The sequence below is a fragment of the Chanodichthys erythropterus genome, chromosome 19 (genome assembly GCF_024489055.1).
Source record: "Chanodichthys erythropterus isolate Z2021 chromosome 19, ASM2448905v1, whole genome shotgun sequence".
Classification (NCBI taxonomy): Eukaryota; Metazoa; Chordata; class Actinopteri; order Cypriniformes; family Xenocyprididae; genus Chanodichthys; species Chanodichthys erythropterus.
Genome location: NC_090239.1, coordinates 12,122,085 through 12,137,568, shown reverse-complemented (window position 1 = coordinate 12,137,568; position 15,484 = coordinate 12,122,085). Strand labels below are relative to the sequence as shown.

Here is a 15,484-nt window from a genome sequence, read left to right as displayed (position 1 = left end):
TAATAAACACGAGTTTAAATCGAGTGGACGAGGAGCATTTTGATGCTGCTCTGGCATGCGTTAGAGTCCTAAGTGGTTTGATTTTTAAAGGCAATTCCTGTCTGACACTTAAAATACAGCCAGGCTCCAGCTGTGGGTCATATACTTAGCTCAGCTCAAGGCGACGTGTCATAGCACATCATTTATTTGATTCCAGAGTCAAACCCTCAATCTCTAAAACGACGGGCTGTCGGCCATGTGGGAGGGCGATCACCGCAGTGGTGGCATGTTATTTGGTGTTTGCTTTTGCATTCTCTATTCTTGTTTAAATGGAACAGATGACACTAAACATCCTGAAACCACAGAAAAGCAGAATAGAACCACTGATCTGTTGTATACCTCTTAAAAGTGCACTCCATAAAAACACTAAAATGTCACATAGGTCAATAAATATGCTGCATACACAATACACAAATTAAACATGGATCTTTACTATACATATTGTAAGTAAATGGATTTCACTAGCTCTTGCTATAAATAAATAACCACTGTACAATGTCCTTCTTTACAAATTTAAATTAAAGCGCATCCATCCATCATACGCCTATGTCATAAGTACTACATCATACGTCGGGTCAGAGGTCACCCTTCCACCAGAACTTGACTCTCTCGTGAAACAGTGTACAGCTGTTGCTTGAAGCCTGCAATTATAGTTTATAAAGTCTTAAATGTAGATATTTTATTTTCACTTCGCTTTAGAAGGCATTTATTAACCCACCGGATGCGCCTCTTGGAGCTTCAAAAACTTGGGCACTATTTAATGCCATTACAAAGCTGGGAAGAGCCAGGATATTTTTATTATAACTCCGATTATTAAGTCATATACGTGTAGGATGGCTTGAGGGTGACTAAATTATAGAATAATTTTCATTTTTGGGTTAGGTAACTATTCCTTTAACTTCATGTTCATCATATAAATCATATAATTCAAATTTATTTTATTTAAGATCTATTTATAAATATTAACAGTAATAATTTTTTTTTTAATGGACATTTTCCTGATCCTTCATCATTTCATCTGACCCTTAGATTTAAAAATGCCATATTTGTCCAGTACTATAACCGTGACACTTTAAAAATACCCCTTTTTGCATGTTAAATGAAAAAATGCAATGTGCTGCGCTCATAAAAATTGCGGATTTGTTAAACGAAACGAACGAAATACCTGTCTCATCCTTCAAGTCTGAATGACATTGTGAATAAAATAATAACCAATTCATTAGTGAACTATTTACATCTTTTTCCTATACTAAAAAAAATGAACTTTCACTGTTGTTATTTTCACTCAAACCACTCTTGTTCACATTACTTAAAAACTAACTACATGAACATAAATTAACTGCGTTGGTTCTACTAAAAATGAGTATTGTCAGCTTTACTTAGTAAGTGTTTGTTCAGTCAGCTTCACATTGCTGAGTGAAACGCACAAATTAATGTTGACATAACTAACTGGGCAGTGGATCCATAGTTCCCAGCATGCTTTGCAAGGGACTGCATTAGGAGAGTAAATTTAGAGAATAAGGTGTTATTTCATGTGTTTTTCAGTAAAGGGAAAGATGTTGTTAGTTTATGTTAGTGTTTAATGTTCAGTTATGTTGGACATTTAGAGGAGTTTCTGTAATGTTTTTGAATTTTGTGGTTACCATCATGCAGAAGAGTGTTGTCTGTGTTTAGGCTGTGAGCGCTCATTTAGCATGTTTAAGATGGAATTCCTGCTCTCAATTCAATTTAGTTTGTTCAATGAGTTATTTGAGTGCATTTTGTAGAGAAAATAGTTCATTTAATAAGGTAAATTAAGTCAATAAATGTGTTCACCTTACATAATAAACATAACATTATTAAGTAAACTGCACATATAAATATTATGTAACAGTGACATTGAAATTATTTGTATTTACTCAAAGAAATTTTGTCAGCTTTACTTGAATTTATTTTGTTCTAACAACTAAAATTACTCAATATAGTTGTGTGGAACCACTTGACACTACTTTTTTAAGTAAATCCAACAATTCATTTTTTTGAGTGTATAAGATTTTATATACTCAGTATGAACATCACAGTCCATGAACTCTGTTAATTGATGATTTTTTGCCAGTAAACATATAAACAAAATTGCTACATAATCAGAACTGCTTCCACACAAAAACATACAAGCTCCTTTAAACGCCACCAGACATAAAGAGGTAATTATTCACTGGTTTCATCATGTTTTAATGAGACATCATAATATAATAGTCTGGCTTCTTTTCCTCTCAATCGTAAAAACCACAATGAAGCTTTACTTAAACAAATATATACGCGCACACCCAAATGACATTACTAGTAAAACTGCATCAATTATATATAATTCTGTACTACATAAATTAAAGCATACTGTCACATTTCAGCATAATGTTGATCACACCCATGCTCTCAAACATTCAGTAAATTTTGCTACATATGGCCTAATATATGTCTCAACCCAGGAATGTTGCATTACGGTCTGGCCCGCTGGCTCCACTTTATGCTTTTCAGTTTATTTAGATTAAGCAATCAGGAGCACTGGCAACAGAAAATCAGATTGTTCAGAAAAACTGAGATACAAATTCCATTTCCTACAATTACTTCTTATCAAAAGGAGCCAAAATGTTTTCTTTTGTCTGGACCATTTATAATCACAAGTTCGGAGAGAGAACGAGTTATGGATGAAATCTGCAGGGACCTATGGCCAAATACATTTGACTACTTTAATATTGTTTTATAATCCATGGAGAAGAGCAGCATCTTCAAACTATCCGCCAACACACACAAAAGAACTACTTTTTTAACTCCTGGATGAAAAGACTGCTAACATGGCTAATCGTCTTTCAAAGGTTTCTCATATGATGGGTCGAACCTTATAATCTGTCTGGTCTCTGATTGAATACTTATAATTTACATTAAAGTTTTTTTTTTTTAAAAGATGTAATATAAGTCTAAGGTGTCTCCTGAATGTGTCTGTGAAGTTTCAGCTCAAAATACCCCATAGATTTTTTTAATTAATTTTTTTTTAACTGCCTATTTTGGGGCATCATTATAAATGAGCCGATTCAGGGCTACTGGCCCTTTAATTCTCCTGCTCCACGCCCACGGAGCTCGCGCTTGCCTTCAACAGTGCATAAACAAAGTTTACACAGTTAATATAACCCTCAAATGGATCTTTACAAAGTTTTCGTCATGAATGTGGCATGCATGCTTCGGATTATGTAAGTATTGTATACTGTTATATTGTTTACATTTGATTCTAAATGAATTTGAGGCTGTGCTCCATGGCTAACGGCTAATGATACACTGTTGGAGAGATTTATAAAGAATGAAGTTGTGTTTATGAATTATACAGACTACAAGTGTTTAAAAATGAAAATAGCGACGGCTCTTGTCTCTGTGAATACAGTAAGAAATTATGGTAACTTTAACCACATTTAACGGTACATTAGCAACATGCTAACGAAACATTTAGAAAGACAATTTACAAATATCACAAAAAATATCATGATATCATGGATCATGTCAGTTATTATTGCTCCATCTGCCATTTTTCGCCATTGTTCTTGCTTGCTTACCTAGTCTGTTGATTCAGCTGTGCACATCCAGACGTTAATACTGGCTGCCCTTGTCTAATGCCTTTCATAATGTTGGGAACATGGGCTGGCATATGCAAATATTGGGGCATACACCCCGACTGTTACGTAACAGTATTATGTTGAGATTCACCTGTTCTTCTGAGGTCTTTTAAACAAATGAGATTTATATAAGAAGGAGGAAACAATGGAGTTTGAGACTCACTGTACATTTCCATGTACTGAACTCTTGTTATTTGACTATGCCAAGATAAATTCAGTTTTTCATTCGAGGGCACCTTTAAACATGAGCCATTGAATCTTTACAGTAAAAACTGAAGTGAGAACTCTTGGCTACATAAACCCCTGTGTGGGTGCAGCTATGCACCACATCATCTATTCTTCTGAAAAACACTGCAATTCCTTTGAACATGACTAAACTGCCCTGGGCCTTCAATCTTATCTCATACAGGCAAAATCAACACTCTCGAGACATTTGCTGTGTCATCTACTGCCTTTATCCTGAGTACTCCATAAAACAATGCATACACACCATTGTTTTTAATGTTAAATTAAACTTTACTGAATAAACCTGAAATAAAATAAAATGTAAATATTAGAACAAAAAGTGAATATTATTCATTAACATTAGCCAAATACAATACAACTGAAAATGTTGAGAGACATAAGTTGACTTCATAAATCGATTTTAATGGTTTTGTCACCATTATGGTGATTAGTATTCATTTGATTGGGCGCTTGCAACTTCATTTATATTACTATGATTCTCTTCCTATTGATGCAGTGATGCAACAAGTAATTACAGTTATTTGTGGTTTCAATGGAAGAGAAGTCATTTTTATTTAAGCCTGGGAGTACATTGTTCCTCATATCACAGATACAGTTAAGTTAACAAAACTTCAATTGCTTAAGTAAAAGTGGCTCAAAAGACTTAAATTATACTTGATACAGTTAAATTAAGCAAACTGAACAAATTCCAAATGATGATTGGACCATAAAAAGTAGGAAGTAGGTTGTTCTAGGAAAGGGACTGAAAGGTAAGAGGGATTTGTGACTTCAGCCAAAATGAGAAGTGGAGGTGGAGGAAGTACATTTTAATTAATTATTACAGAGAAAAAAACTGTGCACTGATGAATTATGCAAAAAGAGCAGGAACGTGCATAAAGCAAACAAAAATATAAGATTTCATGTTGACTTTATGTTGTTGCGTTTTAATTAAAAATAAAAAAGAAACTGAGGCATAAAACAAACTTTTCTCACACAGCCTCTCCTATTTCTCCTTTCTAACTGTCTACAGACACAAAAGACAATGATTTAAATTTAGAAACCCTCCCCAGTTTGCTGTTTTCTCACAAATACTTCTGCTGTGCTACTTTTGGGTCTTGGCTGTGATTGTAGTTGGACTTAGAAATATATCCTTGTTTGTGACTATATGGTTTATTTGTTTACGTTGTTCCTCTTCATTACAGGCACAGCATTTTGACTTTGATTGACATTTGCTGCACAGATGATAATTATGAATAACTGTTTTGGAGCACCAGTGACAGTTTCACATGCAATGTTATTTCATTTGAAATGGAACCGAGTACATTTGTTTGAACAAGTCATTTACCACAGGAACACACTATTACCCAAACCCCTTAGATATAAAAAAGGTACAAAGATACAAATTCTGTGCACATTCCCCACATAGACACAGTAATGTGCACAGTTCAGACACAGCAAAAATAGACCTGTTTATATACTGTATGTACGTATATATCCTGTATGTATGTACTTTAACACCCGCCCAGTAGAAACGTTAGCAGGATGAATTTTATATTCAATTAAATAAATATCTTTCAAAGTGAAGCACAATGTCAAATATTATTAGAGATTATGTGTAAATTTGAATTAAATGTTGTTTGGCCAACATTAAACAAGGATTTGATCATGCTGTAAAGTGTAACAACAACAATCACCAGGCAGCTGGTGCCCTTTGCCAGCATTTGTTATAATACATAATGTACAAGTTGATTATTATGTGTATTACAAACAGCTTGTGCGTACCAAATTAGTTCTTTTTCTAAGCTTATTGTGCTTAAACAGTCAAATACACACAAAATTATGTCAAAATGCCTGTCTTGACTAGTACTCCCTTAAACACGGTTGAGAAAGAAAGTGATCGTAAACACTTGAGAAAGAAAACGGACGTGTTTCAGTTTATTAGATCTTTGCATTCTGCATTCGGCCATCTGTATCAATAATGCTAATCAAACAACAAAAGACAAAGAGAAAATAACTCACTGCTCTTCTTGAATGAATAACTTTTGTGACTTTAATTTTAAGGTTTAATCTGTATTTAATTTTTTACAGTTTCTGTAGCCTAGTATTTCTTACCTGATTACTACTGTTAGAAATACTTGAAAAACTTAAAGCACTGTTTAAATTGTGTAATTCATCTAAAGCTGTCGTGGCTCTTCAAAAAACTCGGATTAAACTGCTCAATTCATATGGAATACTGTTATGATGTGTCCTGTACTTTTTGAAACTTGAAAATATTGATTACCTAGACTTTTAATAGATAGACAAAAAATGATGAGATAATATTTAAAAAATCCATATGCCAGTTCCCCCCCCGTGGTATTCTCAATTAGCGATATTTTTCAAGGTATCGTATTGAAATGATTAGATATATAGCTTTGCAAATTTGTTTTGATAGGAAGTGCTTTTTCACACAGTGCTGATGTCTCTTTAATATTTACACAGGAACAATGAAACATTGATTATTGTGAAAAAGACTATATGGCAAATGTTTTAAAAAATATGTCAAAGATTAACTCCATTTACATGCATGAACATTGACCAAGTTTTAAAGTTGTCAGGAAAATGGTTTAGCAACAAATTTAGTGATAACCTTTTGTTTTTAGTGCAGTTTCATCTGGTTTGACTCACTTTAAAGATCCCCTGAAATGATTTGACACAGTTTTCCTTCCAGTGTTGACATGTTTTCAATTAAAACAAGGCATTTTGCATGGCGGGGTGTAGTGAAGGGCTTGAGCTATTTTTTTTAATGGCCAAAGTCTTTAGTTAATCATAGCACAGCAAAAACATGATTTGCTACTTGCAAAAAATTTAATACACCCCTGTGCAAAAAATTAATCATTAATATTTTTGGGTCCATTTTCCTGGAAGAGAATATTATTAGCTTTAATTGTTAATAGTTTATTTTGTCAGCTTTCAGAGTTACACTCCCAAATAGACTAAGCTATTTTCAACATTGATAATAATCAGAAATGTCTTGAGCAACAAATCCGCATATTAGAATGATTTCTGAAGGATCATGGGACACTGAAGAATGGAGTAATGATGCTGAAAATTCAGCTTTGCCATCACAGGAATAAATTACATTTTAATATATATTCAATTATTTATATTTCAAATTTTAATATTACTGATTTTACTGTATTTTTGATCAAATAAATGCAGTATTTGTGAGAAAAAGAAAATTCATTGATTTAAATGGTAGCAAAGATGACCTCAGATCTCAGAGAAAAAGTCAATCTTAATGGGCACAACGTTCACAAACTAATTTTATTATATAAGCATCATCTTGTATAAAGAACAATGCAGCCAACAATGCAAACAGAAAAGGTTACATAAACATTGCATTAATGTTAATTTCATTTTAATAAGCAGTGTTAATTTGTAGCATGTATACTATATGACCTCTCACGACTCGCAAAACAGGTGTCATTTTCCACTGGCTGTGCACATGTTAACGTAACTTTCTCAGCCCAGCTGTTGATTGGCTCACCTCTGTTTCACTTGGCCACGCTGCCTCTGACCTCATTGTTTCAGTGAAGGATAAATGAGTGATGACATGTCTGATTGAAAGGACTCAGTTCACGCTATTTAATTTTCATCTACACCAGGCCACCGAAGGGCCATTAATATGGGTCAAATCTAGTGGACCAACTTCAGACCATTACTTCTTGCAATTAGACATACAGTTGAAATCATATAAGATAAGAGTTCAAACACACAACACAGCCAGCAGCAGTTGGCAGCTACGACTCTGTCTCACACTGTGACTGACTTCTCATGAATGCTGATGCAAGTTATTCGGTTATTGTGCTGGCTGATAATTTTGAGATTTTGTGGTGCAATAGTCATAACAAGACTTCAACAGAAAAACAAAACAATAACAACAACAAACCTGTCTTTGTTCTGCCTGCATCAGAAATCTCAAACGGAAAAGCTTTGAGCAAGAGAGGATCTGAAACAGCACTGACTCACAATTACAACCAGCTCAACTGCATTATTTGGCCGGCTCAGACTTGACAATCTTGACCCTGGACAAATCACAACTGACACTCCTGCTAAGAGATAAGCATGGAATTATCAAGCCATCTCAAAATCACAACCTCCACGCCTGAATTAACCACCCTTAAACACAGATATGGCGATTGCATTGTTGCGCAAATTACACTCTAAACATGGCCAACTTGAGAGTAGCCAGATTACAAGTTAGAGCAGTTTACCACTGAGTTGAAGATTGGTGTGTTTTTTTAACCATCACATCTGTTGTTCTCTGTGAGTCTGTTGAGCACAACAGTGATCGCCCACTTTTTCAGCAGTCTTGGTTCCGGAAGTATTTTTCTCATTCATTTTCTCCGTAGGGATTTCAAAAATTCCTCAGTAAAGAGAACCAAACCAGCTTCAAGATGAACCACAACATTACTTAACTTTGATTCAATATAAAAATAAAATAAAATACATGAATAAATGAATAGCAATAAATAAGTAAATAAATAAATAAATTGGGCTCATTTACATTTACTACAAAAGTTTGTTACATAAATTAAAAATAAATGTCTTTTACAAGGCAATTAAATATTCATCTCATAAAGCAATGCAAATTATGTAATTGAATAAAAAACGTAAGTACAATATATAACTACTGATTTAAAGACATTTATAATAAATAAATACATTTAAAGGTCCCCTGGAATCAAAAATGTAATTTACCTCGGCATAGTTGAATAACAAGAGTTCAGTACATGGAAAGGACATACGTTGAGTTTCAAACTCCATTGTTTCCTCCTTCTTTTATAAATCTCATTTGTTTAAAAGACCTCCGGAAAACAGGCGTATCTCAACATAACACTGTTACGTAACAGTCGGGATCATTAATATATATGACCCCAATATTTGCATATGCCAGCCCATGTTCAAGGCATTAAACAAGGGTGTACAGTTACATTCAAGCGTTTTTCAAGCATGAAGAATTTTTTTTCAATGGAAAAACATTGAAATATGTAATTAATTTTGGTGATCAAAGATGAGTTTAAAGGAATAAAATGGTTGACTACAGGGGGACTTTACAATTAGAGGATCCAGAGTTGCCCAATTCAGGATCTACAGAAACATATATCATCGCTTAATAACCTCAAAGCTCATTGTAGGTCTGTCTTCAAAGGTTTATTTTATTTTTATAAAAATGTAATTTTCTAAGGAAAAAAATAAATGGGATTTATCCTTCTGGAACCTGATTCTATTCCAAGCAAATCCCAAGAAAAGTGCTGAGTCCTGGCTCTTTTTCTATGTATTTCAGCTGTATTTCTGCTCTCTCCGTTTACTAATAAGCATGCTGCTTCCCTGTTGACTCTCTTCAGAAGTGAGCGTAATGAGGGCATGAACTCAAGGACCCGTTTTGGAAAAAAGTGCTGATATCTTATTCTGGGACGCCTTTGGAGCTGCTTCCAGCACGCAGGCTGTCTTTATTAAGATGCACGAGACGTCCCTGTGTCTCCAGCAACATTCTGGAACGCTGACACGCTCTGAGCGCTGGCCCAGGCAGCGGAGCCCGTGGGTGGGACCGGAAACATGCTGGTATCATGCCGGACCTCAAGGGTGAGATCTGGTTCCATGAGCTGCCTTTGAAGAGAAAAATCAAGGAGAGAAAGGAGGAAACCGGAGGGATAAGAAAAGAGCACGGGTTTATTCGGGCATATCTGGGCACCTATTGGATTTAGGTGCTTGGTGCTTGGACTCATTTTGAATTCCTCTGGAAATTCTAGATGTTCCCACCTGTAATCTTTAACACACCCTGCTATTGCATCACATAAATTCAATGGGAACAAGAGTTTGAACTAAGCCTCTTAGACTCACAGGCTCAAATGTCCACACAAAAGCATTTTCATGTAAAAGGGACACCGAATATGCCAGAATCAACAGATTTGTGATACTAACTGTGAATTCTGAGGCTCAAAGCGCTGTATTATCCAAAACCACAACCCAAAGCTATATCCCGAGACTCAAAACATGCACGTTCATGTTATCTACACAGTTCTGTGAACTAATCCCATGAGTTCTCATCATGTAAATAGCATTACAGAGCTTGTTTTTACTATGTTATGCTACACACAAACAAAGCATCATATGACAATCGAAAATATGTCACCCACTCAGTGTTTTATCATGGGAGAAATTATGCGATACTCCTCAAAATGCCATCTCTCTCCTCCCACTATCCCTTTTTCCTCCCTCTATCTTCCTTCCCTCCCTCTACGTCTTATCTCACAAAAACAAAATTCACAAAGAGTCTTTAAGAGGCATGGCCTCAAAGAAGTCTAACCACAACAACTGCAGGCCTGTTCCTGACAGCATTTACCAGGCTTCAACACAATGCTGTCATTAAACCATCACAGTGTACACAAGCGTCTCACCGGATTTAATCAAGTCACATTTGTCTGCTAATTAAAGGAATAGTTCATTCAGTCATTACTTACACACCCTCATGTTGTTATGGTGATGTTTTCCAGAATATTGATGCTGTTTTATTCCCATACAATTCAAGTGAATCTGTGGTAGCGGCAGATGACATAACTGCAGTGTGCGCTTGTAATAAACAGAACCTTAATGAGTGTTGGTGTGGATGCTAGTTATCGTTATAGTTATATTTATAGCTGTTCTTGCTGTGAACAGGCCTTTAGAATAGTCGTGTTGAGCAGTTTTTGGAAATTGACAGCCCCTTGTCACCATTCACTTTCATTATATGGAAATTCACAAAGTGAACATCCTGTCAAACTTCTTTTGTGTTACACAGAAGAAGGAATATAATACTGAATAACATGAGGGTGATGAAATTACGATATAACTTTCATTTTTGGGTGAACTGTCTCTCTTTAAGACAAACAAAAATGCAAAACAGTCATTACAGCACACTTATGATGTGCTCTCAGCATAATATAATTTGAAAGTAACAAAGAAATCGTAACAAAGCACTGTTCGCCAGTGGAGAAGGTTTTTTTCTCCATTTTAACACCTATTTGCCACCTGATGTCACCTGTTGGAGTTTGGGTTCCTTGCCGCTGTCGCCTGTGGATTGCTTAGTTGGGGACACTTGACATTTGACTTGACATTCGATATTCAACAGTTTTCTTGACATTTATTCAACAGTGCTTTTGATCTGCCTGCATTGACACTATTCTTTAAGAGCTGCTTATATACCAGTTATCAATGTAAAGCTGTTTTGACACAATCTGCATTGTAAAAAGCGCTATATAAATAAAGGTGACTTGACTTGACTTGAAAGGATGCTGAATATTGAAGGAGCAAAGAGTGATATATCTCAGACATGGATCCATTATTTCAAACTAAAATAATGTTACAGAAATGGAGACATATTCAGTCAAATTCAGTCCAGAAGCTGTCATGAAAATACCAAAAACTCATAAACTACAACAAAAGCTAGTCTACTTCACTTACTCAAGTTTGCACATGAAGTGGCATAATGAAGTGAGCCATTGTCTATTCTGGTACAGAGGTTTTTATTGTCCAAACACCCCGTTTCAATGTGTCCATGAACTTTGGTCTATTGCTTCTAATATATTTGACACGTCAAACTAATAGCCACCACATTATAGTTGACCATTAATGCCTGATTATTGTTATTTTTTAGCATTACACATGTTGAAGCTAGAAACATTTCCAGACAAAAACATCAGTTTGCACAATAGCTGCTGTTCCTCCCATACAGAAGAGTCTTATCTTAGTTCAGTCATGAAATATTAGGGGTCTGCATTCCTATGCATATAAAAGCTTAAACCACAGGAATCCAAGGAATCCTGGAAGAACAATTGTTGCTACTGGACAGAATCTCAAGTGAGCGTCTCTAATACATGCTTGTTTATTTTTTTCATTCAGAACTAGAATACTAATACCGAGAAAGAATGCGAACCACACAGAGTGAACGAGCACAGAGCAAAATTCAACTTTCACTGGAAACTCAATTTCCTCCTGCTGCATCCCTCTGGAGAGAGATTCTGCGGATTCCCACGATCCGTTATCCCAAATAGTGAGGACTGGACAACGGTGGAATGTTTAAAGTTGTTTACAGTCGGCTGTTTGGATTGTACGAAAACCTCCTCTGACATGACACCGTGCAAACAGACTCCGAGCGAAAACTTCTCATTCCACTTACCTTTGTGCTTATCCATTCTCCACACGTGAAGAAGACTTTCCAGCCTGTCAGCTGTTTTAATATGAAGCAGATGAGTCCAGACAGGTTTGTGTCAGGTTTACTTGGAGAGCCCTGATTCCTCGGGCTGATTCTGAAGTGATGTGATGAGATGTTATCCTCTCCTCTTCTACAGCTCTTTCAGATGCGCCTCGCGCTGTTGTGCGACTGCCACGCCTCCTCTGGCGCACGTCATTGCACAACAATAAGTCAATTTGCATTGCAGTGAACACGCTTTGAAAGAGTTGTGCAATCTTACTTAATGTGAATACTAACATTAGATTATATTTCAGTAACTATAGTACTTTCAAAGTTGCCTGTATGCAGTAAGCTAGTCTATACATTAGCTATATATTTTAAGCAATACCACACGAGCAATAGTGCTGTTGGACTCCATGCTAGAAACTAGAAAACTAGAAAAACCTGCGCAAAAATAGAAAAACCTGCACTTTTCCATTGTTTTCTACGTAAACGTGCTCAGCTAGACTAACGTGTTTGTTGCGCTTGCGTAGTAGTTTCTCTAGCACTGCATCCCAATATGCATACTATCCACCCTAAATAGTATTGAATATTACTAATGTCACATAGGCTACTATTTAGGATGGATAGTGTGGACATTGGGACAAAGGGTAGAGCTTGCATTTTTTAAATTCCACTTCCACAGTACCATACTAAAGGCAAAAACTCATTATGTGTGAACGGCCCCTAAGCTCAGGCTGTGTATATTACAGAAATGGGTCTCAAAACTGATTTGGAATAGACGGGATGCCCTAATAAACATACACATGCACAAACAAATACATTCCACATGCAAATAATCACCTTTTTTAATTAGATGTTTTTATGCGTTTGTTTTATTATTAAATTAATTCTATTTTTAGGTACTCGGCACAATAAGGACAGAGTTTTCAGTCTTTTAGATGTAGCTAGGCCAAACCTATGATCTAAAACATTGTCATCCTAAAATTTAAAGGCAGATAAAAAATGTCATGTTTAAAGACCCAATTTGTAGCTAGAATAAATAGGATAAATGTGTAATATATTTAGAAAATATTTATTTAATATTATTTGTTTTTAAATTCTTTTTTAATCAGTTTTTCCACTGACCCCCTAGCACTCCCTTGCGGGACCCTTACATTAGAGGACATCAGATAGGACTACATGTGATTTCAATTAGGCCTACATGCTTAAAGCATTCTCCTCTTCAGCTACACTAGCTACCCAAGATTAGATTACTTATTGAACTAAATGAATGGTTTACATTAATCAATTAAGATAAAACAAAAGACACCTGATGTAAGAACCTAATGTATTCTGGATTACTATTGCAAAATCATACATACAGTAACTGGAAAACCTCAAACAGGACTGTAAACACCAGACATTTGTTTCATATTCACATTAAAAGTCAACATATTATGTGTTTTTCAAAGACTCATTCCTAAATAATAAGGCCTACATTCTGTAACCCAATTATGCTTATTGCTTATATGCTATGAAGACCAAAGAATGAATGAACTCTAATAAGAATGGATTAATTGATATATGCTGGACTTCTTACATTGTGTATATGTGTTGACTTTACAGCCATCAAATGTTGACACTTTTAAGATTGATTGCACATTAAACTTTAGAAGATAAAGGGAAGATTTCAAATATTCACAAAATTGTAACCATCTTGGTACATAAAATGATTCAAGGCACACTTTAATGTAATAATTTTAAGAATTACCACATCCTATCTGATCCTAATCTAATCAAAGTGTTGTCCAAACTCACCTTACCTTTAGCACACCTGTCTGTGAGGGGAGAACAGCTTTTATTTGCTTCCTGTCCCTCCCAGTGGGTGCACATGCAGAACTAACTAAACAGGTTAAGGGGACAGGTTAGGGGTCCATCACAGCTGTCGTAGTGAACAAGTGAACCTGACAGGAATATTTACAGCCCAAACAAACTTGTTTGCAGTAGATACTGACAATTATACTGGCCAGTCCATCAGGAAAATCATCATATCTTTGTGTCAATTGGTCGGCGAGTGTGAGAACCCTTTCCTGTCTATGAAGGGGAGTCACATGCTCTGAGAAGCTGACCCCTCCACCAAACCCCAAGGGGTTGCAAGAACTTTCCATCTCTACACTTCCCTGACAAGGCCTTTTTGTGAACTAGGGGATTAGATGCATATAAATCATAATTTGTAATATGCTGGGTTTGTTTTCTTAGCATGTAAGTAGGTCAGTGGTAGAACTAAGTTCCCTTTTAACATAATACAGTGATGTATAGGTTAATTTACATATACCTGATGTGGCTGCCTGATCTAAATGTTTTCCGCTTTAATTGTTCTGTTGTCCTTCTGGGTCAACATATCTTCCTTTTCTGTCTCCTCCTTTTCCCTTTTGCATTGTAACCTCATGGGAGACAGAACAAGGGCAATTCACATCTAAGAGAATGATTGTTTGTTCTTTGAATCAGGAATAGAAGATTCAGATAAACTGCTGCCGAGAATCTTATTGTCCAACAACTCAAAAGCAGAGATTGAAGCATTTCATAACTGGAGTCAATGTTCTTTCGATCTGTCTACCTTGCTAGTACAGGGTTGGACCCCCTTCAGAACTGCCTAAATTCTTCATGGCATAGATTCTACATGGTGCTGAAAATATTCCACAGAAATTTTGGTCCATATTGACATGATAGCATCACTCAGCTGCTGCAGAGTTGTCGGCTGCACATCCATGATGCGAATCTCCCATTCCACACTTCATCTAAAAGGTGCTCTATTGGACTGAGATCTGGTGACTAGAGGCCATTTGAGTTTAGTGAACTTAAAGCAATGTTCAAGAAACCAGTTTAAAATGATTTGAGCTTTGTGACATGAAGCGTTATCCTGCTGGAAGTAGCCATCAGAAGATGGGTGTGGTCATAAAGGGATAGTCATGGTCAGCAATAAGACTCAGGTATTGTTGCACGAAGCTCAAGCTCAATTGGAAATAGGGTGTCAAAAGTGTTTTTAGAAAATATCCCCCACACCATTACAACACCAACCTGAACCGTTGATACAAGTCAGGACTGATCCATGCTTTCATGTTGTTTACGCCAAATTCTGACCCTACCATCTAAATGTCGCAGAAGAAATCGAGAATCATCAGTTTTTTTCCAGTCTTCTATCGTCCAATTATGCAAACTGTAGCCTCAGTTTCCTGTTTTTAGCTGACAGGAGTGGCATCTGGTGTGGTCTTCTGCTGCTGTTGCCCATCTGCTTCAAGGTTCGACGTGTTGTGCGTTCAGAGATGCTCTTTTGTTGTAACAAGTGGTTATTTGTTGCCTTTCTATCAGCTCGAACCAGTCT

At 36.1% G+C, this 15,484-nt stretch overlaps 1 protein-coding gene across 2 annotated transcripts in view; it reads right to left on the bottom strand.

The window, feature by feature from the left end:
* afap1l2 (actin filament associated protein 1-like 2) overlaps window positions 1-12,313 on the bottom strand; it is a 50,519-nt gene extending 38,206 nt beyond the window's left edge. The window contains exon 1 of one of the 2 annotated variants that reach the window (XM_067368899.1): window positions 12,106-12,313. In XM_067368899.1, the coding sequence (XP_067225000.1) occupies window positions 12,106-12,121 (16 nt within the window). In that variant the 5' untranslated portion in view covers window positions 12,122-12,313. The remainder of the gene's footprint in view (window positions 1-12,105) is intronic. The other variant, XM_067368898.1, reaches the window with a different exon arrangement.
* Between the last annotated feature and the right edge of the window lie 3,171 nt (window positions 12,314-15,484).